General features: G+C 27.9%; 2 protein-coding genes across 3 annotated transcripts; one reads left to right on the forward strand and one right to left on the reverse strand.

Moving 5' to 3' along the window:
* Positions 1–4,266: 4,266 nt before the first annotated feature.
* On the forward strand, positions 4,267–5,886 carry Mob3 (MOB kinase activator 3; the record flags this gene model as incomplete). Its single annotated transcript, XM_011498969.1, has 5 exons — positions 4,267–4,423; positions 4,771–4,998; positions 5,072–5,187; positions 5,247–5,405; positions 5,873–5,886. Coding segments are annotated over 5 exons (663 nt in total), but the record flags the coding sequence as incomplete, so codon positions are not given.
* Positions 5,873–20,654, reverse strand: UQCR-C1 (Ubiquinol-cytochrome c reductase core protein 1). 2 transcript variants are annotated; one of them, XM_011498789.1, is made up of 7 exons: positions 20,622–20,654; positions 20,006–20,227; positions 8,809–9,194; positions 8,114–8,307; positions 7,344–7,513; positions 6,792–7,046; positions 5,873–6,052 (listed from the first exon to the last, which is right to left on the reverse strand). In XM_011498789.1, the coding sequence occupies exons 1-7, from the start codon at positions 20,637–20,639 to the stop codon at positions 5,912–5,914; spliced, it is 1,386 nt and encodes a 461-aa protein (XP_011497091.1). In that variant the 5' UTR covers positions 20,640–20,654; the 3' UTR covers positions 5,873–5,911. The 2 variants fall into 2 exon arrangements, with proteins under 2 accessions (XP_011497091.1, XP_011497090.1); XM_011498788.1 differs by lacking the exon at positions 20,622–20,654 and adding an exon at positions 20,531–20,615.
* Positions 20,655–22,614: the final 1,960 nt, after the last annotated feature.

Genomic DNA, 22,614 nt, shown 5'->3' on the forward strand with positions numbered 1-22,614 from the left:
ATGGCAGCAGTAGCGCGAGGAAGAAGGAAGGCAGATAATATTGCCCCTTTTCTTCGTACAACTAATTCGGGAGATAATAATATACAAAGTTGTATATTATTTACATTTTAAAAATTAAAGTACAAAATTAAATGTTAAAGATGCATAGTTAAGTAATATAAATTTTTCTATAATTACATACGCTTTTTGTGCATTTGTTGATTTTTGACCTAGAATATATTTTCTATAGCGTTGATGAAATTAAGTATATATGTAATAAATACAATCTGTATATGAGCTTAATATTTGTAATATTAAAATATTATTTTGTACGGTTCTTATAAAGTTATATATTTTTTTTTTACAATTTTTTTACAAATTTATTTGTTTTTTTTACGATTACATCTTTTGATATAAATATCAGATAATTTTTTCGGTTTTGTATCTTGATTATTTGGTGCGTGTATATAAAATAAAGGCAGAGTCATTATTGATTTTTATTTTTTAAACTTTAAAACTATTTTCTTAAGTGTAAAAACAATAATAAATTAAGAATTTAATATTTACATATTACGTACTGTAATTGAAAGTATATATATGAGTTATACAATGAAATGTGTTTATTCATTTTTCTGTATTTATAAATTATTATTTATAAGAAAAAATATATGAAAAATCTTCTATATACATATTTATACAATACATTCTCTTATTATTTTATCTATTGTATTCTTTTAAATATTATTATGTAGGTTAGATGTTTTTGTTATAAGTTATAAGAAAGATAAGATAATGAAAAATTGTATTTTATACTATAAAACTAAATAATGAAATATAAATACTTTTTAGAACTCCTTACTTTCCTTAAGATTTCTTATTAGCTTCTTATTATATTTCATATTTCTTATTAAGATTCATATACATAAGTAATTACTACTTTTATCATTAAAAAATAAGTCTTGTCCCATGAAATTTATATTTTTGTAAGTTAATATAAACATATTTACTATATTTTGTCTTGCTTGCGATTGAGAAAGATATGCACATATGAAAAAAGTAAAAGTAAAATATAACAGAGAAAGAGAAAAAGAAACAAAGATGATTAAAGAAGGTGAAGTACAAAAGAAAAAAAAAGAAAATAAGATCAACCAGTGACAACAAATTTCATTGTAGATTATTTTGAGTTTTGTGATTGTTGATTATCAAATTTGCAAAATTCTGCAATTAAGAGTATTATAATTAATTTCTTTTTTAACAGATCAGTTTTGCTTACTTTCATACATGTGACACTGTAACGTTTTGTTTTCTTACAACTTAAATCCTTTATTTCATTAATTAATTGATAATTAGATTGAACTTAATTCCATTAAAGTAAGTAATTACCATATATAAATTCATCCAAACAAAATTTTAGAAATAGTGTTTATTTAGTTCTTACAAAAAAACAAATTTTAGCAGTTTCTCTAAAAAGCAAATACTAAAAATAATAACTTATTCCAAAATTTTGTTTGGATGAATTTATATATGATAGTCATTTAAAAATTAAAAAATTAAATTGAAATTATTCAATTGATAATTGAACCATTGAAATAATTTTAATAATTTAATTATTTATTAAAAACTTATCAATACTAGTGAAGAAAGCCAAATGCTTATAAACAGCTCAAAAGTTATATTTATTTTATAAATTGTTTCAATATGTCAACTAAAATGATCACTTTATATCACATATACATACTTCTTGAGAGATAAAATATGCAAAAAAATTTAAATCTTCAAAGTTAATGAATTCAATTTAGAAAAGTAAAATTGAAAATTGATATTTTTGCGGTCTTTATATGAATGTAATTTCAAATTTTAGTATTGATTGAAAAATAATGTTTCATGTATTTTGTTTAAATTTTGACAATATCTGTAATTTATCAGTTTTTTAAATCTAATTGTAATTAGTAACTGAATAATTTGTTAATAATTAATATGTAAATTTAACAATATTTTACTATACTTTTATTAACTATACTTTATTGGTTTTACATTTTTATCAGTTTAAAAAGAGCTTATTACAAAATTCATTTGAAACGTATATATTTTCGTATCGTGTTCCTAGTTTTTTTAAAAATTATATTTAATTAATAAGAGTTAAGAAAATCATATCTGTATTAAATTGTTAAATTTCAAATTGAACAAGCCAATTGTAGATTAAGTTGTGTTAAAAATACAAGTTTCACAAAATCAAAATTAATATTAAATTTTCTTGTAAATTCTTACATTATTATTTATGTTTTATTATGATTATGTTTTATTAACGTTTTGGTTGTATAACTACATTGAATATTTAATTTTTTAAGTCAATGTGCATGCGTTTAATTTTATTGTTTATTTTTTTAAATTTTAATGTAATGATTTAATGTAAAGAGTTTATAAATATCGAATTTTTACTCATTTAACTTAAATACTAAAAATATTTAAAACATAAGCTCATATTATTTTGAATCATGTCAAATAAAGTATAATAAACAACTTATTAGGCTGATCTAATTTATTTATCATAATTATATGAATATATAAATGAGCTTATTTATAAATTAATGTTGATAGATTTTAGAAACCATTAAAAATTGATTTATAATTTGTATAAGATAAGTTTGTTATATAATATTTAATGTTTCAAATAGTAATGAAATGTTTGTATTAACTATGTAAGGTAAATGTAGAATATTAGGTTACTGTATTATGTGCATGTTATGTTTGATATATATATGTACTTTACTATGATTGTTAAAAAAAAAGTAATAAATAATTTGATAGATTCGAAACAGCTCAAAATATCATAAAAGAAATATATTATCAACAAAGATCGATAAAGCTAAAACGGCATCTCGAAGAAATTGTTTAATATTTAATACTTTAATTTGAATTCCGAAAACGAATATTAGAGTTTTAATAAAAGAATAAAAAAATTAAATCACTAAATCCCAAAAATACTGTTATGGCTGATTTACAAAACAAATTATTTCGATAATATCATTGAAATTAAATCATAATAAAAGAATGATTAATATACTAAGTATCTTATCATACAATATCTTGTTGTAATAAAAGTTTTATTGTTGATTAATAGCAATCCATTTATTTCAAATATAATATTCTAGACCGTCTCACAGCAGGTATTTTATGATGTTACAATTACAGTTTTATCATTTTTATAGTTATTGAGTACAGCTGTATTACTTATAATAATTTTTATTAATCTTCATTGTGTATCTAAGATTCTTTATTTTAATAGCACGATTTATTATTTAAACAATTATTTCTTTCGTGGTATATTTATTAGATCCAGCTCGTAGATAAGACGGTTAATTAAATAAAATCCAACATGAAGCGATTATAATAATAAAATTTCTATAAAATATCAATACTAATATTATTTTAGCAAAATAGTTTAAAATAAAATTTAAAATTAATTCTCATACTACTAACGTATACAAATTTCTAACGAATGAAGTAAAGAATATAAATAACAAACTTTTTATATGTTGATAAAAAGTAGATAAAAATTATAAAAACATAATTTTAATTAAATAAATTTTGATTAAATACAAAGATGAATTCACCTATTTAAATATTAATGTAATTCACTACATATTAATCGAAGTATTTTTTATTATAATAAGGTACACGAAAAATAAGAACAATATTTTTTTATAGAATTAATATAACGATGTTATATTTATATTATAATAGTCTATGTATACTCATTAATATGGGTCTTTATATACCTGAGAATATCGTGAGCACCTGTCTCGTAGTCATAAGCTTAGTTTTCAATTAGTCATGTTTAAAATAGGCGCCGTATCTGTTTCTTTATGTGTCATAAGTTTTGAAGCCTAGCCACATTCATTGTTTAATTTATATTTTTTGTGAATATAATGGAGATATGATTAATTTAAGAATTAAAAAACGTTATGAAATAAAATATACAATTTAGTTTTATTAGGAAACAACAACGAAAAATGGCATCGCTTAGTGGATTTGTCGAATTTTTTCAAAAGGGAAAAGTATGTATTTTTTGTGAAATGCATTTTTAATTTATGTGCCACCTTTACGAGTAATTTTATTATTTGTTACAATTTAATATAAGAAACTCTTACGCTTGTGAATGTATTTTCATAAGTATAATTATATTTGTACATGCCGTTTTATTTATGCATAGATATTTACATACACTATTTTTACACTATTCATGATTCAAATGATTCAATTTACTAATTAACAGTAACTTTTACCTTAAAGACCTTTCGACCTAAAAAAAAATTTACTCATGGAACTATGAGATATTCTTTATATAAACAAGCACAAGCTTCATTAAATTCTGGAATCAATTTACGAGCAGTAGTTAAATTACCACCTGGAGAAGATTTAAGTGATTGGATTGCTGTTCATGGTAAAAATTTATTTATTGAAATAATAAAGTTTTTATATTATAAGAATAAACTTAAATTAAATTTATATATGTTTAAATACTTGATATTAATTATAAAAAGTTATATAAATGCTTATATCAATTTCCCTGTAGTTATTTTAATTCTTGTCGTACTGTTATAAAACTATTGATTTTATTGTAATATAATATTGTAAAAAATTTTATTTATTTATATAACTTTTTATGTATTAATTTTAAATAATTTAAATACTTTTATCAAAAAAAAGAAATAAATCAATTTATATTTTAAAGTTATGATAGTCTTTGTTTATTTACTTAGTTATATATTTACTTTTTATTATTTCTAGTTGTCGATTTTTTTAATAGAATTAATCTTATTTATGGCACAATATCTGAATATTGCGACTCAACTACGTGTCCAATAATGAGTGGTGGTGCTCGCTTTGAATACCTATGGGCAGATGGAGAAAAATATAGAAAGCCAACAGCTCTGTCAGCTCCACAATATGTATCTTTATTAATGGATTGGATTGAAACACAAATAAATAATGAAAATCTTTTTCCAGTATCAACAGGTATAATTTTTATATCTTTTATTTATTTATTTTTACTTGATAATAAATATATTCTCTTTGTATTTCTAAACAGATATACCATTCCCAAAAACATTTATACCATTATGTCGAAAAATTTTAACTAGATTATTTCGAGTCTTTGTTCATGTCTACATCCATCATTTTGATCGAATAGTTAAAATAGGGGCTGTAAGATATTTTATATTATATGGTAAATTAAGAAAAAATATATTATATATTTTTTATAGGAAGCTCATGTTAATACATGTTACAAGCATTTTTATTATTTTATTATGGAATTTGAATTAATAAATCATAAAGAACTTGAACCGTTGGCTGAAATGACTTCAAAAGTCTGCAAGGATTTTGCATCACCCAGACAAACTACAGTATCAGGAAGCATTAATGTCAGATAATCTAATAATTACAAATTTCAATAACTAAAAATTTTTCAAAGTCAGAAAATTTATTCACACTTAAATCAGTTACATTATTTTGTAAATATAATAAAACATTACAAACTTACAATTCATCAAAAACTTTATAGTAAAAAAATTATTTTTTCTCTGATTTTATTAAATTAAAAAAATGAATGATACCATATATACCTGATGAGTTGGAAAATAAATTTAAGTATAGATTTCTTAACCTTATTAATATTCTAGTCAGTATTAAATGAAGACTTCATTTTAATTCATATTTTTATTCATTATATATGTATATATATGACAAAGTACAGTAAGTTTAATTAATTTTCAAATTGAATATTACTTGATATTATAAAAAATTAAATACAAATGTTTTCAACCCAGGTTCATTTTTTTAACGATTTTACTTTAATTAATTTTTATAATCTGTTTTTTTTTTAATTTAGTAATGGCCATAATTCTAGAAATTTAACTTATACATGATTTTATAATCTAATCCAATACATGGCACTTCGTATGTGATTATAATCTGTCAAATTTTCAACTGGACCAACTGCAGCAATAACTGGACATTGATCATAAATATATTTCATACCTACATCATGAATGGATTGAGACGTGACATTCTGCAAATAAAATATTGTTTTGTACTTTACACTTATATATTTTTTTCTTTATCAAATTTTTTTAAATTGTTTATTTTCTTTAATATTTGCTATTATATCCTTAAGTTTTTACTAATTTCTCATTTAGTGAATAATATTAAAGAATGACTAGTTTTACAGATTTTTTAAATCAGCGACCATTAATTCTCTATTTTACTTATTTTTTCTATAATCTAGTTTTATTTTTATATTTTTTTCGTATTGCACTTTATGTTTATCATACAATTAATCTTTAGCGTAATTTATATTTAATTGAATGCTATTTTATATACAAAATTTTATTGTCTTATCTTGAAATTCATATCATAATTTTCAATAAAAACTGAATTATTTAGTTAAAGATTGTTTCAATTTTTTGTTAACCATTTGATAGTTCAATAAATAAAGAATTTAACCTTTATCTTAAATGTAATTTGTTAATTTCTTTTGTAAATTATTTTTTTTGTGTACTCTAATTACATTTAAAATTATTAAAATTCCAATTTGTTTTATTATAATTTTCTTCTTTATAATTTCATTTTGTGAATTAATTTGGACTCTAAATCACATTTACATTAATTTTATACATTTGATTCTTTTATATGATTAGAGATGATTATTTTAAGCTTAAACTTTAAAACATTAAATTTCAGCAATTACTTAGATTTGGTTGAAAGTTAATTTTAAATAGAAATATTTAAAAATATTATATAATATTTACCTCTATTCTAGCTTCAAGTTCATGAAGAGGAATTCTGCGATCATAGCATAACATCTGTCTACCAATGTCTTCACAAACAGCAGTAGTTCCATCCAATTGTAAAAGCATATTTGTTTTTAAAATATTTTTTGCCCTATTAACTTCTTTTTCAGTCACTGACGTACATAGTTTAATCCATTGTTGTTGAATATTCCAAATCATATCTTCACACTGCATTGGTTCACATATGAAGTAAACGCCCCACAGACCAGTATCCTAATGTAATTTAATTGTCAAAGCAAATATAACATTGAATATAATATGTTAAACATATTTTAAAAATTTAGAATTGAATAAAATATAAAAAGAACTTGTTAAGAATTTAATTTTATTAATATTTTATAATGATGTTATGTAATGAAGGGATATATAATAATATGCTTTAATTCCTATATTTTCTTCAAAATTAAATTATTTTTATGGATCTAAATTATACCCATCGATCATATCGGTTTAATTACTTTTTTTTTTTTAATTTAATATAAATTTTTTATTGAGGAAGTAAAATAGCACCTTATAACACGTATTGAAACTTTGATAACTGTGACAAAGTTCACCGGATGCTGCGATTCTAGCCAAATTAGTAGCATTATTAGTACCTCCACCTTGGCTACGATCCCAAGAACCGAGCAAAGTATTAGCAACCATCAAAGGGATATTGTCAGCATCCCGCCAACCAGCACCTATCATGAAATTGTTTCATTATATATATGTTTATATTTATGCTTATAGTTATGTGTGTTTGAATAATTGTTAAAAATGGTAACATAATAGTAATAAAACTTTATTATTAGGTAAAATTATTAAATACTTTTTGATTCCGTGTAATTAAGTCTATATATGTAAAAATAAAATCTTTATCGTATGAATAATTATTGAAATAATTTACACATAATTTATTTTACGATTTTTCAAATTTTAACAAAATGATTATTTGGTACCAATTATTTCTTGGTAAAATATTTTTTAACTAGTATATAAAACTTAAGAATAATTTATATGTAATCATAATAAACTTATACATTTTAATAGTAAAATTATTATGTGATTTACAAAGTTATTATGAATTTACACTTAGAAAAAATGGTATTATTGGATGTGTCATATATTACAATTCTTATGTCAGTTTTTTAGAAACCTAAGCAGATATTTATAATAAAATAATTAAGAATTAAAAAAAATGAAAAATTAGACAATTTTATTAAAATTATTACAAATATACACAATAATTAATAAGTGCATTCGCATTTATTAAATTTTTAGGTTTAACAATTTAAGACTACCTTCAACAGCGATGGCAATATGCGCAAGGGGCATTGTGTCATCGCGAACGCGAATTTCTGAGCCCGTATATCGGCAAGATAATTTTTCATCCGGGATCGCATTGTAATGAGGAGCATTCATATTTCCAAAATGCTGTTGAGCGAGTTCAACCAATTGATTATGACAAACACCACCAGCTCCAGCAAATACAAATCTAGTTAAATAAAAATATATTTCTATTTTTACAAACTGAACGTTTGCTATTTCTTTCTCGTTCTACATCTCTCTCTCCACCGGCGCATGCCAAACTCTTCCTTCTCTTTATTGAAGTATTTGGTTGATTCTTAATAAAAATTTCATGTATGCATTTTACAATATTCCTTTAAGTAAATATGTATTTATCGGTAGATTTTTTATTTCATTCGATTTAGCAATATATACGAATCATTTAAAATACTAAAAATAAAAATATAAAATATTCTATTGTTCAGGTTCAGCTTGCTAAATTAAAAACGACTTTTTCAGATACACTTAAATTTATAATTTCGAGAATATTTTTTTTTTTTAATAAACCTGTTTCATAGAAGTTTGATTATATATAGATTTAAGTATTTACATTTAAGCCAAATAACGTAGATGAGCTAATAAATATTTTCAATCTTTTGAATAAATAATATCTAACAGGATAAATAAGAAAATATTGATTTAAATTTACCTTGGTGGGCCATAGTTGTGTTTTACATAAGAAAGAAGATCGCTTTTTGAAATAGATTTAATATTTTTAGTTGGTCCAAGAATTGTCCTTCCAAGTGGGGTTCCTTGATATGCAATTGAATGCAAATGGTCAAAAACTACTTCTTGCAAGTTTGTTTCTACCTCTTGCATTTCTCTTAAAATAACTCCTCGTTCACGTTCTATTTCACTTTCTCCTAATTTCGAATTTTGAATAATATCACTGAGAATTTCTACAGCCCTTGGAACATCCTGTTTCAAACACTTAGCATAAAAAACTGTTTGTTCTCGACTAGTATAAGCATTTAAATGTGCTCCCATGTTTTCGATTTCTAGTTCGAGATCAGTTTGTGAACGTTTAGTTGTTCCCTAAAAAATAAATGATTTTATGAATTATAGAACAATAAGAAAATATAACTTATGAAAAAATTGAAATATTTCTACATTTTAATTAAATATATGAATTTTTTTACTAGTATTTCTAAAATACTTAATAATAAATAAACTAATATCTTATATATAATATAAATTTTATATACGATATTATTTAATTTTTATTCTGTGAAATTATATTATTTCATGGATTATCATATGTAAATCGTATATATATTATAAAAAAGAAATTTATATTTAATATTTATTATTTAATGTAAAACAAGAAAAATATTATTATAATTTATAATAGAATATTGTTATATATTGATATTTTTAAGTAAAATTAATATATTTTAGAAATTGATAGTTGTTAAATATAAAATTTATCATTTTTCAGAATTTTTATGAATATTTGCGATGCCGCATGTTCGAATTCTAACGTTTTAATTTATGGCTCGAACTGCTAATTCAATAGTTCAGTGGATTAATATCTCGCCATAGCGATTTAGGAAGAAAGACGGGACCAAGGGAAGGGGTGAAAAGTATAATGTAATATATATGAGTTCGATTATTAGTTTTCTGCTTATGAATTATAATATTGTAGCGTTGTTAGTTACTTCTATTGAGATTGAGAATTATTCTATTGTAGTGGTATGACTTCTTTCTTGACCTCTTGATTGTTTGCGATTTGAATTGCAGTTCGCTGGTGGTGCAAGTGACACTGATGTAAGATGCACTACTCAATAATAATACTAAATATAGAATTACACTGAGCACTAAACTGAATTTATCGTAGAGAACAATACTGAAAGCCAGATGTGTGGTGACTGACTGGATGTTAAAAATACAGTGCGTAGCGCGTCAAAGGGCCACTCTTAAATATTTACGTAGGAGCTTGCGACGTCGGTAGCGCATCGGTGGTTGTTGCTATGCCGATCATTATGGTGACGTCACTAGAATCTATCCTTGAGAGTTCGTCTGCATTGCTTGTCGGATTCGTGTCTAATGTTTGAGTATTTAACGTAGGGAAATTTCCCGACTTCGCTGAATTGTGTTTATAAGTAAATGTCCAGGTGTTTACACCTCTCCCACTTTTGAATTCCGCCTTTAACTGCTCCGCCCACCATCATCAATTTTTTGATGATGAAATTTGTGGTTCAGGAATTGGGAGTACGACAAGCTTATGAACTGGCCTCACCATAGTGGTAGTAGCAGTTTTCAGTGTAACTACTCTCGTCAGTCTGTCACTACCGGGATGCAATTTTATTACTCGAGCAAGTGGCCACTTGCTGGGTGATAAATGCTCATCGGCAATGAGTATCAAGGACCCTTCCTTAATATCATTCTGTGGGTAATGGCATTTCGATATTGATTGTTGTTTATGTAGGTAGTGAGTTGACCAGAGTGACCAAAACTGTTGGACACGTCGTTGGATGGATTGCCATCGAGATAGTCTAGGCATGGGTATTTCTTGGACCGATGGTTCAGGAAGAGCCATGAGCGGACCTCCTATAAGGAAATGGTCAGGAGTGAGTGCGATTAAATCTTCTGGATCGTCGCTAAGTGGTTCTAAGGATCTGGAGTTCAGGATGGCTTCGATTTGAGCAAGCAGAGTAGTGAGCTCCTCGAAGGTGAGCAAGGTGTCTCCAATGGTGCGTCTGAGGTGATGTTGCACTTATTTTACTACCGCTTCCCACTTACTCCCCATGTGGGGCGCTGAGGGTGGATTGAATTTCTAGTTAGTGTTATCTTGCACCATGATACCTTCGATCTGTTGCTCTTCGAGGGTGCCTTGAATAAATTGCCTTTCTAGAGCAGCATCCGTACATATGAAGGTAGTACCGCAATCAGAATGGGTTGTGCTTAGAATCCCTCGACGAGCAACGAATCTTCTGTATGCGGAAATGAAGCCGTCAGTTGTGTAATCGGAAAGTAATTCTAAGTGAACTGCTGAAGTGACAAAACAGACGAAGGTGCAGATCTAGGTCTTATATGTTTTCGCAGCTCGACCTCTTTTTGTTTTCAAAGACATAGGGCCAGCATAATCCACGTCAGTGTGAGGTAATGGTCTCGCTGGTGTCACTCTTGTGATTGGTAGTTGTCCTAATAGTTGTTACGCACGAATTGCCCTTTGTCGTGCGCACACACCGCAGTGCGGGATATAAGTTTTTATCGGGTGCCTTCCGCCTATGATCCAATACTGTTGGCGGATGTATGCCATTTCCGTATATATCCGTATATGCCATATACGTATTTCCACCCGTAGCGTGGTTACTACGTAGTGAGTTAACCTTGAAAGTAATAGTGCTGTTGCGAGTTCCAATCTTGGTATGGTGATTTTCTTTAACGGAGCCACCTTTGTCTTTAAGCATACCAGTGTGGTTGTGGTGCTATGTGAATCGTGCACCGAGATGTAAATGGCGGCAGAAATTGCGCGTTGAGATGCATTAGAAAAACCATGCAATTCTTGTCGAGAGGAGCCTGTAGTGTTAAGTCAACGTGGGATGATTATATTTGACAATGTGGTAAGATCCTTTCTAATGATTGTCCATTGGGATGACAGTTGAGTAGGTAGAGTTTCTCATCCCACTGTAGTTTGTGTAACCAGAACTCCTGCATGAAGATATTTGCTTTGATTACAACGGATGATACAAAGCCCAGTGGGTCAAATAACCTTGCAACCTCAGATAGGATGAGGCGCTTCGTGAATTTACTGTTTTGTTTCGGATTCTGTATTGTCGTGAATGAAAATTTATCGTGTTATGGAGACCATTGTAGTCCAAGAATCTTAGTCGCACAATCGTCGAATGAAACTGCTTGTGGGTGAATATGATCGGCGTTGACTACGGTGATGACGTCCTTGTATCTTTCATGCCATTTTGCAAATGGAAATCCGCACGTCATGCAGAGATCCTTCAATTGGAGTGCGACTCTGACCAACTGCTCTGGCGTGTCAGTATTACCAAAAATGTTGTCAACGTATCTCCCATGTAGTATGGAAAGTACCGCAAGGGGCTACTTACTTCCTTCATTGTCCACCAGGTGGAGCAGTGTTCTAACGGCGAGGAATGGTGTAGATCTTGTGCCGTAGGTGATAGTTGTTAATTGATATGACACTTCTTGGTCCTTTTCGTCAATCCAAAAAATTCTTTGAAGATCCCAGTCACCTCGGTGCACTCGTTATCTGTTGATACATTTTTGTAATGTCGGTTGCAAATAGGTATCGTTGTCTCCTGATCCAAATTAACACATCTAAAATGTCGGGATTCAAGTTGGGTTCGGTATGCATAATGTCGTTGAGAAAGAGTACAGAGGTTCACTTGCAGGAATCATTGAATACCATTCTTAATTTGGTGGTGGTGCTGTCAGGTTTGAGTACATCGTGGTGTGGCAGATAGTATTGAACTTGATGACTGAGAAGTGAAGGTGCTTGTCACATGTGGTCAAGATTCTTATATTCCAGCATGAATCGTTGGTATTGTTGGTGATAACCTTCTGTTTTTGAGAATTTTCTAACCAGGCTCTGTAACATGCAACGCGAGGTTTCGTACTTGTCCCCAAGACCTATAGCAGGGGCATTGAGTGGAATGCGTACTATGTATTGTCCATTCGACGTGCGAAAGTAATTGTTCTTGTAGTGTTTCTCACACTCTTGCTCTTCTGGCGTGAGCTTGGGTTTTTCGTTTGAGTGTATTTCCTCTAAGACCCAAAATTTTGTGAGTAGTTCATGCAGTGTTTTCTCATCATCATGCTAGGATACATGAAATGCTGTGACCATTGAGTATTGATTGGAGGTTACTGGTCCGAGCACAAGCCATCCAAAAATGGACAATTGGGCCATAGATGCATGCGGAGAGTCGGTGATGACTTGAGGTTTGATTATTTTTCCATACATATCGGCTCCCAGAATAATGTCTACAGCTCGAGGTACAAAGTACTGAGGGTCTGCTAATGGTATATTTTTCAGATGTTGCCAATCATGTACCGCTGGTTCAGAGGAAGGTATCACCTTGGTCAGTGACTTGAGGATGTGGGCCTGTATGGTAACAATAGAGGATGAAAGTGTTAATGACACGACACCTTGCGTTTTGGTCATGGGAATTCCCTTAATTCCATACACTTGAATGTTGGAGTTCTTCTTTGGAATATGTAAATCTCGAACGAGGCTTCGGACAACGAACGATAGCTCGTCGTATAATGTTGTTTGATCGCAATTCTGCAATGGCGGTAGCAAGTAATGAACAGTTCGTATGGCTGATTGCACCATCATGTTAGATGGACGATGAGGTTCGTTTAGAAACGCGTGATGCTATGGTTTTTCCAACATTTTTTGCATTTTGCGCTCGAACCGCAAAGACTGACATCGTGATGTTTCAAGCAGTTAATGCAGATTCCTCTTTCTGTTACAATTTTTCGTCTGAATAGGATTTGCTCCGCACTAGATCACAGAGCTAAATTGAGTGGTTTCCGTCGCAATAGACACAGCCCCCTTCCTCTCGGCCAGAGGAAGGTTTTAACAGGGGTTTCTTTAGAGATAATTGGTAACAGCTGGAGGACTTCCCTTTTTTTGAGGACGATGATATCAATCAAGAAGGCATCGTTGATGGTTTCAGTGAGCTGGTGACCGGTTGTCTCACCCCTTCACCTTGTCGCAGAAACCTCACCCTGGTTGTGAGGGATGTCCTTAATTTCTCTAATCGCGGATAGGTGGTGGAAGTCCTTAGTGAAGTTTCCCATAGATCCACGGTGGCGCGGTCGAAGTAGAGTGTAATCTGATGTACCATTAAGTAATTCCATAGGTCTGATAGCACATTGAATGAAAGGAGGTGTTTGAGTGCTTCTTCTGATCTTTTGGCCAGTTCATCTAACGTGTCCGTGTTACTCTTTATCGGTTTTACTGGAGGCAATAGTTTAAGAAAGGCCGAGCACATTGAGAGGCGTTGATTCTTGTATTGCTGATTGAGTAGCTCCCATACTGGTAACAGTGATTCGTTGGTTAGTGGGAGCCCCGTGACTAATGGCAATGTTGACTCGTCCAATGAAGTATAGAGGTAATGCAAATTCTCCACATTAGTGATGTCCTTATTAATGACGAGCGCAGTGAAGAGGTCGCTAAATACATCCCAATCTTCTTGTTTTCCGGAAAAACGTGGGAGTTTAATCGTTAATAAATGACTTGCGGTGGGTTTGAATGAAGGTGCGGTGGCCGGGAGCTCGGTGCATCCGACCATGAGTTGCTGGCGCAGCGAGCTGTTTATGCCTCGAGTGTTGGTGTATTGAACGCTTTCTCTTGTGAAGGCATCTGATGAAATGTACCCGTGGTCCTTTTCATTCGCTGGCCAGATGATTTCCAAGTACGCATTTTCTTTAGCAAAGGTCGTGTGGATTTTCTTTGCTATTGATTCGGAGTTGGAGAGTTCCTCTAATGTAACAGTGGGTGCAAGTGTGGCATATCGTTCAGCGAGGGTCTGCAATAAATTAATGCGCTTAAACTGTGTTTTTACGTTCATAGAAAATTCAGTATTTATCTGTGGGGATGTGGCGCTGTGAAAAGTTTTAGCTCTCGTTGATTTGGTGTCCTTGGGTGTCTTAGTGCCCTTGGCATCCATTGTGACTGTTCTGAATTTGTTCTGAACTGTTGGAGGGGGAATCTCGGATCTCCCGTATATAATTGAGCGGTTAGTGGTTCGGAAAGTGATACTACGTGTTGTGTTGATGTACTGTTTTTCTCACTTCAATATAAATAAGTATGTAAAAGGACAAGACAGTGAAGGTTGTTTGTCATATTTATTTTTGAAGCTCTGTATCTGGCAGACCCGATGATTGTAGGTCGCCGCTGCACGTGAGGAACCGCCGCTATGCGTGTTCTGGCTTACTTCCTTGAATCTGCTCTCTGGCGATGAGATAATCCGGCTCGAAGGACTAAATGTTCGAATTTTAACGTTTTAATTTATGGCTCCCACCGCCAATTTAATAGTTCAGTGGATTAATCTCTCGCCATAGCGATTTAGGAAGAAAGAAGGGACCAAGGGAAGGGGTGAAAAGTATAATGTAATATATATGAGTTCGATTATTAGTTTTCTGCTTATGAATTATAATATTGTAGCGTTGTTAATTACTTCTATTGAGATTGAGAATTATTCTATTGTAGTGGTATGACTTCTTTCTTGACCTCTTGATTGTTTGCGATTTGAATTGCAGTTCGCTGGTGGTGCAAGTGACACTGATGTAAGATGCACTACTCAATAATAATACTAAATATAGAATTACACTGAGCACTAAACTGAATTTATCGTAGAGAACAATACTGAAAGCCAGATGTGTGGTGACTGACTGGATGTTAAAAATACAGTGCGTAGCGCGTCAAAGGGCCGCTCTTAAATATTTACGTAGGAGCTTGCGACGTCGGTAGCGCATCGGTGGTTGTTGCTATGCCGATCATTATGGTGACGTCACTAGAATCTATCCGTGAGAGTTCATCGGCATTGCTAGTCGGATTCGTGTCTAATGTTTGAGTATTTAGCGTAGGGAAATTTCCAGACTTCGCTGAATTATGTTTATAAGTAAGTGTTCAGGTGTTTACACCTCTCCCACTTTTGTATTCCGCCTTTAACTGCTTCATTTTCGAACAGCGTATATGAAATAACGATACTTTAATTGCTCATCTTTTTTCAATTTAAATAAAATAAAGAAACTACATTCATTTCAATTTACGATATCATTAATTTTAAGAGTATTATTTGAAATTCTATAAAAATTAATTTATTGAAGATCAATATTTTTAAAAATAAATAACTATTTGTTTACAAAAAGCTGTAATTTCCATTAGTATATTTAAAAAAAAATTAGTTGATGTATTACAATTTTTATTTACTATATATTCTGTATTTAAAAAATCGATTTTAATATTGCGAATAAATTAATATGATAAATGATATAAAAAATTACGGAAATATTCAATTATATACTAAAATAATTACGATTTAAAGATTGTTAATCTTATTTCACACAATAAATTTTTGATTAAAAATTTTTTCTGAACAATTATATATAAAATAATAAAAATCGCGTGACAATTATTTAATACTCTCCATTTAATTATATTATTTAATATTAAACTAATATTATACATTCAATTAATCTGGGATTTGCAAAATTGGAATTCCATAAAAACTCGAAATTATAACAATTAAATTTACGTTTTAAAACTTACATATCAACAAATGAAAAATTTTTTACATTTTTGCCTCAGAATTTACAAATAGCATGTTTAATTTTTTATCATATTTATAAAATAGTACGTTTTATGTAATAAATATTGTAATAAATGTTAATTATTAACAAATAATTTTAACAAAATTGTTACAATGTTATTTCTTAAAATCAATTACAATTACTAAAAATTGCATGATAAATCAAATATACATACGTATAACCCTAATGTTATGTAATAAATTGTTTTTATTGTACTATTAAAATATTGGAACATTTATGAGATAATATTCTGGCATTATTTGTATCGTATAAAAACAATTTTGTTCATGTCTTGATAATAATTGTTTTATTTTACTACATGCCTTTCATAAAAACTACAAACTAAATGAAAACGCTTAATGTGTAATCATAAACTGTCGAACCATATAAAATAGTAATTAACAATGTTATATACAATTGTATTGTACCATCGAAAAAATATTAAAATTAAAATTATAACGTATATGTTTAGAATCATATAATTGTTCATAAAAATTCTGAGTACCTTCATATACATAAAACATGCTTAATAATTCCAAGTGCTGGATTGATTTACATAAGTTACTTTTTAATAGGTATTGCAATCTTTGCTTAAACAAAATTTGCTTTGGGTAATAAACAAATATTTAATGAAATAAAATCAAGTATTTTATTCATTAGTGAACTACATTTGCAACTAATATTACTTAGAATTTTAAATACTTATGACTAAATCTATTATAACGATAACAAGGAATTTATAGCAATAATAATAATAAAAGATTATATCTTACAGTAATACATCGATAGTTTTAGTCGAACAATGAACAATAATATTGTTGTATAGAAATCGAAGAGTTAATAATAGTTATAACAATAACAACAATAACAACAATAATAATAATAAATTATAAAACAGTTTTAAGGATTGTGATATAAGATTACTTCGTTTTATTCATCGAACCGCTCATATGATGTGTTGTCATCTGTCTAAACGTTATAAAAAAGCATATGGATATTATTGAATTGATTTGAAAACATGATTTATATTAGAAAAATATTTCTGATATATATTATTGTTTTTTAATATTTTTTACAGAAATTATTTTTTGAAATATTAGGTAAGATAAACAATTAGTGATTGCATACAAAATTTATTCTTTAAAATTGCGGGAAATTTATCGTTATGGAAAGCTCGAAAGTACTAAAGGTTCTATTGTATATATAGGTATAATGGAGTGTTTTTATTGTTTTAATATTTAGATCAGTTTGAACAATTTAATATATTTTTTACTACACTTTTTAGCGAATTAAATTATAAAAAACAAACAATAGATTTTCAGACTATTTTGTATTCATTATTGCTGGTATATAATATATTCCTATATATTTATAAACAGTTGCAAAAATTCATTGGTTTATATTATTTTCATGAATATACTAAAGAACTGATAGCATTTTACAACTAAATAATTATGATAGTAATTTAAAAAAATATATCTTTCAATAAATGTTTTTACTATGATTAAATATTCAATACATTGAACTTTTGTAATTAATTATACTGCCAAACAAAACTAGATGAAATAGTTTAATTATTTATGTTTAATAATTGAACTATTTTATTAAATCAATAATTAATTGAAGTAAATTGAAAAAGGCAAACCGAATCGAGTTTCAGGAAAGAACAGACTAATATTAAATATATATTATTCATCTATGTGATAGATTTACTATTATGCATTGAACTGTAGATACATAAACAATTATTTTAATTAAAAAATGAAATAATTTATATTTTCTTTAATTAATTTAAATTGAATTATTGTGTAGAAGTAATTGTATTGTATTTATAAAACACACAATATTGAGTATATACATATAATTTGATAGTCTATTTAAAAAAATTACAGAAGACTTTGCAAAAATAAAATTTGCTGGTTTATAATCTTTATAAAATTTCCATGCCGAGCAGTTATTAAAAAAATCCAAATATACAGAAATTACTTACATAGATATTTTAATCATTAGTAGTTACTGTACGATACTAAAAACTTCATTATTAAAAAATCTATTTGTGTTTGGAGTTTTAACAAAAATTGATATTGCTTTTATAAAACAGATATTTATAAAAAATATTCTAAAATTTCCAAATGGATAACAGATTTCGGTTTCATAAATTAATCTGTACATTGTAAATTAATTTATTTATTAGACTGCCTAGTTTGGGGAATGAGAGAAAAAGGGAGAACATTAGTGTAAAAAGATAAATAAAAATAGGCAAAATACGGTAGAAACAGCGTAATTAGTCCAGTGCGAATGACGCCTAGTTCACATTTTTTCATATTCATAAAGCCATCTCTAAAAAAAATTTTTAAATTTAATCAGAAGTAACTTTTAGTATTGATTTTCAAAAGTGAACATTAAAATATTGATAGCATAAGTTACATTTAAAGTTCTCAGAATATGTTATTCGTTCAAAAATATAAACTGCTATACTTATACATATTTAATGAAAATAATATAACAAATTTAGATTTTTGAAAATCCAAGATAAAATTAAAAGGAAAGTGTCTAATGATTATATAGAAAATAAAAATAAAAATAAAATTACGAACAAAATGACTAATAAAACTGAAATAAAATGTAATATACAAATATAACTTAATATTGGATTAATAACCTAATTATAGATACATTATTTTTAAATATAAGATATTCAAATAATATTATTTATTATTATTAAAAGATATTATTATAAAATAAATTTATAATTGATTTTGTTCATGCTAATAAATTCATATTATGGATGAATATTGTTGAATTTTAAAAATGGGATCTGTTGATTGTTATTATAAAATATTATGAAGAAAATTAATTTCTGAAATATTTTACTTAAAGCTTGTAAATAAATAATCTAATACGACTATAGCTACAAAAAAATGTACAATTTTGCTATTTATTCATGGATATTGTATAATCAACTGTATTTATTATACTAAAATATTTAAGCTAAGATATTTCATTTTATAAACAAAATTGTTAATATTATGATTTTAATTTTTTCTTATTAATATAATGTTAAATATTAATCAAATTATAAAAGAAATTTACTGCTTCAAATATTATTTTACGATTCAATTGTAAAAAATTATTACAATAAAAATATTTTTTACTAATAACATTTATAAGTTCATATAATTAATATATCCACAGTTATACAAATTTTTTAGAGTGGCAAATCCGTAAATTAATTAAATATTCAAAATCTGCACTGTTTTACATATCTGTACAATTATGATATATAAACATTTAAAACTCAATATACTGAAAATTAATTCAATAATTTGAATAGTTTTAAAAGAGCGAAATAAAAAAATTATAATACTTAGTAAATATTTTCCACATTTAAATATAAAATATATTTTTCTTTTATTTCTATTTAATCATTCATAATATTTAAATTTTTAAATTTTAATTAATTTAATAGAAACCTTTTTTTAGATGGATATTAAATTAATCAACATATTTAAGATATTAAAATGAAAATAAAAGCATGATAAATAGAATACCTTAAAAGCCATGTGTTCCATAAAATGGGCTACACCATTATTTTCATCATTTTCGTATCGACTTCCAGCATCAATCCATAGACCTATAGTTGCAGTCGCTGCACCACTATTTTCACTAGCTATTCTCATTCCATTATCTAATGTAGTAATTTCAGTTGGTGGTTGATTAATAAGCGCTTCATTGAGACAACGTGTTGCTGTTGATCTCCATTGTTTGAAAAACTACAATGAAACAAATTTATATATATAATTTGATAAAAAATAAGAAGATAAAAATATCTATATAGATTAAAAAAATGGAACATTGGATTATAAAAAAAAATTATAAGAACTATAACTTGTGCACAAATAAAGAGAAATTAAACAATATTATAAATAAATTTATAATAGATATAATATAAATTGTTGGCTACGTATTACATAATGAAGAAACTGTTATTAAAAATCATTTGTGATTTAAGTAATTAAATAAATTGTAATTTTATAGTATTATAGTAATATTATAATAATATATTATAATAATACCCTCAAATATCCGTTGTTATTTGTGTTTCTAAGAAGAGTAAAATTAAGATTTATTAAATGAGTCGCCATTTTTAGATATCGAAAAACCAACCTTTAAAACAATAGACATGCATGAAGATACGACTAACTAGCTCAGCTAACGAAAATTTTAATCATTCAAAAATAAAATTATCCACATTTATAGTTTAATTATATACAGTATTATACATTATTAATACTATTAATTAATATATATTTATTATTAAATGCAGACTAACACTTCTAATGATTTATTCGTATAAAATATTGTATTTATTTATATATATTCTATTATATAAATATATTAATTATAAACATAAATATTTAAAATATCTCTCGATTATTATATTTAGTATAATTATTAAATTGAAAAATATAATTTTTTATTATATTATTTTAGTTTGTTAAACATACACTTTAGACATGCATTTCAGCGTTTTATCCAATGTAAGTAAACTGGTAAATTTCTAAATGTTTGTTGTATATTGTCTTAAAATGAAAATTGTAAACTTTCATTTTACTTCAATCGTTGATTTTAATGTTATTTGAGTTTATATTAATTATACATTTTTAAAAAATTATAAAAACTAAATCTAAATTTTTTTCATGACATAATTTTTTGATTTTATAATTATTTTCATAGCATATTTTTCGAAATTGGTATTATTTACTGGCTCGAACTGCCAACGTTTCGATAGCTTTAATAATTTGCCGCACGCCCTAGCAAATGCTTAGGTGGGAGTCAACTGGAAGGGTTGTAGAAATGTGCAGTATGTGCAAACTTTGTTAACATATGGTTTATTAACAGTTACATTAATTATAAGCAGGATTAACTTCTTACAAAAGAGTGTAAACTCTGTCTTGTCTCAATGATGAAGTTTCTCCTTGATAGTGACAATGTCGTGGCCTCTGCTAGTGCTTATGACTATGTAAGGACTAGCAGAGATAAGTTCACAATTCTGTCTAGCATGTGTGCCTTGAAGAGTATATATGCACGCACGCCTATGTAGGACGTGTGGCCTCAAATATATACAATGAGGGTGGCTTTGGTCTTTGCTCATGTTGTAAAGATTAGCAGAATTATGCCCATATGCCTATGTAGGACGTGTGCCGTTGAAGTGCATATATGCACACACGCTATATAGGAAGTGGATACAATAATGTGGCTTCTGCTAATCTGTCAGAATTAGCAGTGATATGCGCACAATCCTATATAGGATGTCTAGCCTAAATGATTATAAAGAAATACCTTGAGAATATGCTTTTTGTACCCCTATAGTTTCTCGTAATGCAGCAGCACCCTTGACTGCTTGTAAGTTGTAGCACGCTTGATGATTAAAATGTGTATCCTTGGAATTGATTCATTGCATGAGTGTAACTGAGTGATTGGTGTATGAGAGAAAGCACTGGCTGAATAGCGTAGCTTAATGACTGTTAAATGTTTGACTGAATAATTTACAATGAGCTTCTACTTAGCTAGCAATTAAGTCAGTGAAGCTCTGCTGGAATAATGAGGCGCAAAACTAATACTCTAGAAGTTTCGAGAACTTCAAGAAAAACAATGCTTAAGAAATTTAGAGAATTCTAAACGACATTACTATGTGAAGACGATATAAATATTGTAGGGAATTTAAAAACAAAACATAACAATTATTCGAAAATTCTCGAACCCAATGTTTAAAGAAACTTGAGAGTTAGAGGGACTAGCAATTCCGAGAGCCAACGGTCTTGGAAATTGCTTCAATCCCGAATAGGCTTTATTTCTTTTATTATAGACATAAATATCTTCAATGTAATTGTTTAGAATTAACTAAGAAAACCACTAGATGTTGTATGGGAAAATGTGTGGGCAAGTGGAGGGGGTAATACACTGATTAAAAAATTAACACATATAATTCTTATTGCTGTTTATTCCTTTTATTTTCCAATTTACTTCCCATTTTAGGGATGATTAATCGTGATGAGGTTATAAATAACCTTTATGTTTCTCAATAATAATGTGGCGTTGCTTCTATTGGAGAAGTAATGGGTGATAAATTCCTTATTGTCTGGACGTAACTGGTGAG

The sequence above is a fragment of the Ceratosolen solmsi genome, unplaced genomic scaffold, assembly GCF_000503995.2.
Source record: "Ceratosolen solmsi marchali unplaced genomic scaffold, CerSol_1.0 scaffold30, whole genome shotgun sequence".
In the NCBI taxonomy this organism is placed as follows: domain Eukaryota; kingdom Metazoa; phylum Arthropoda; class Insecta; order Hymenoptera; family Agaonidae; genus Ceratosolen; species Ceratosolen solmsi.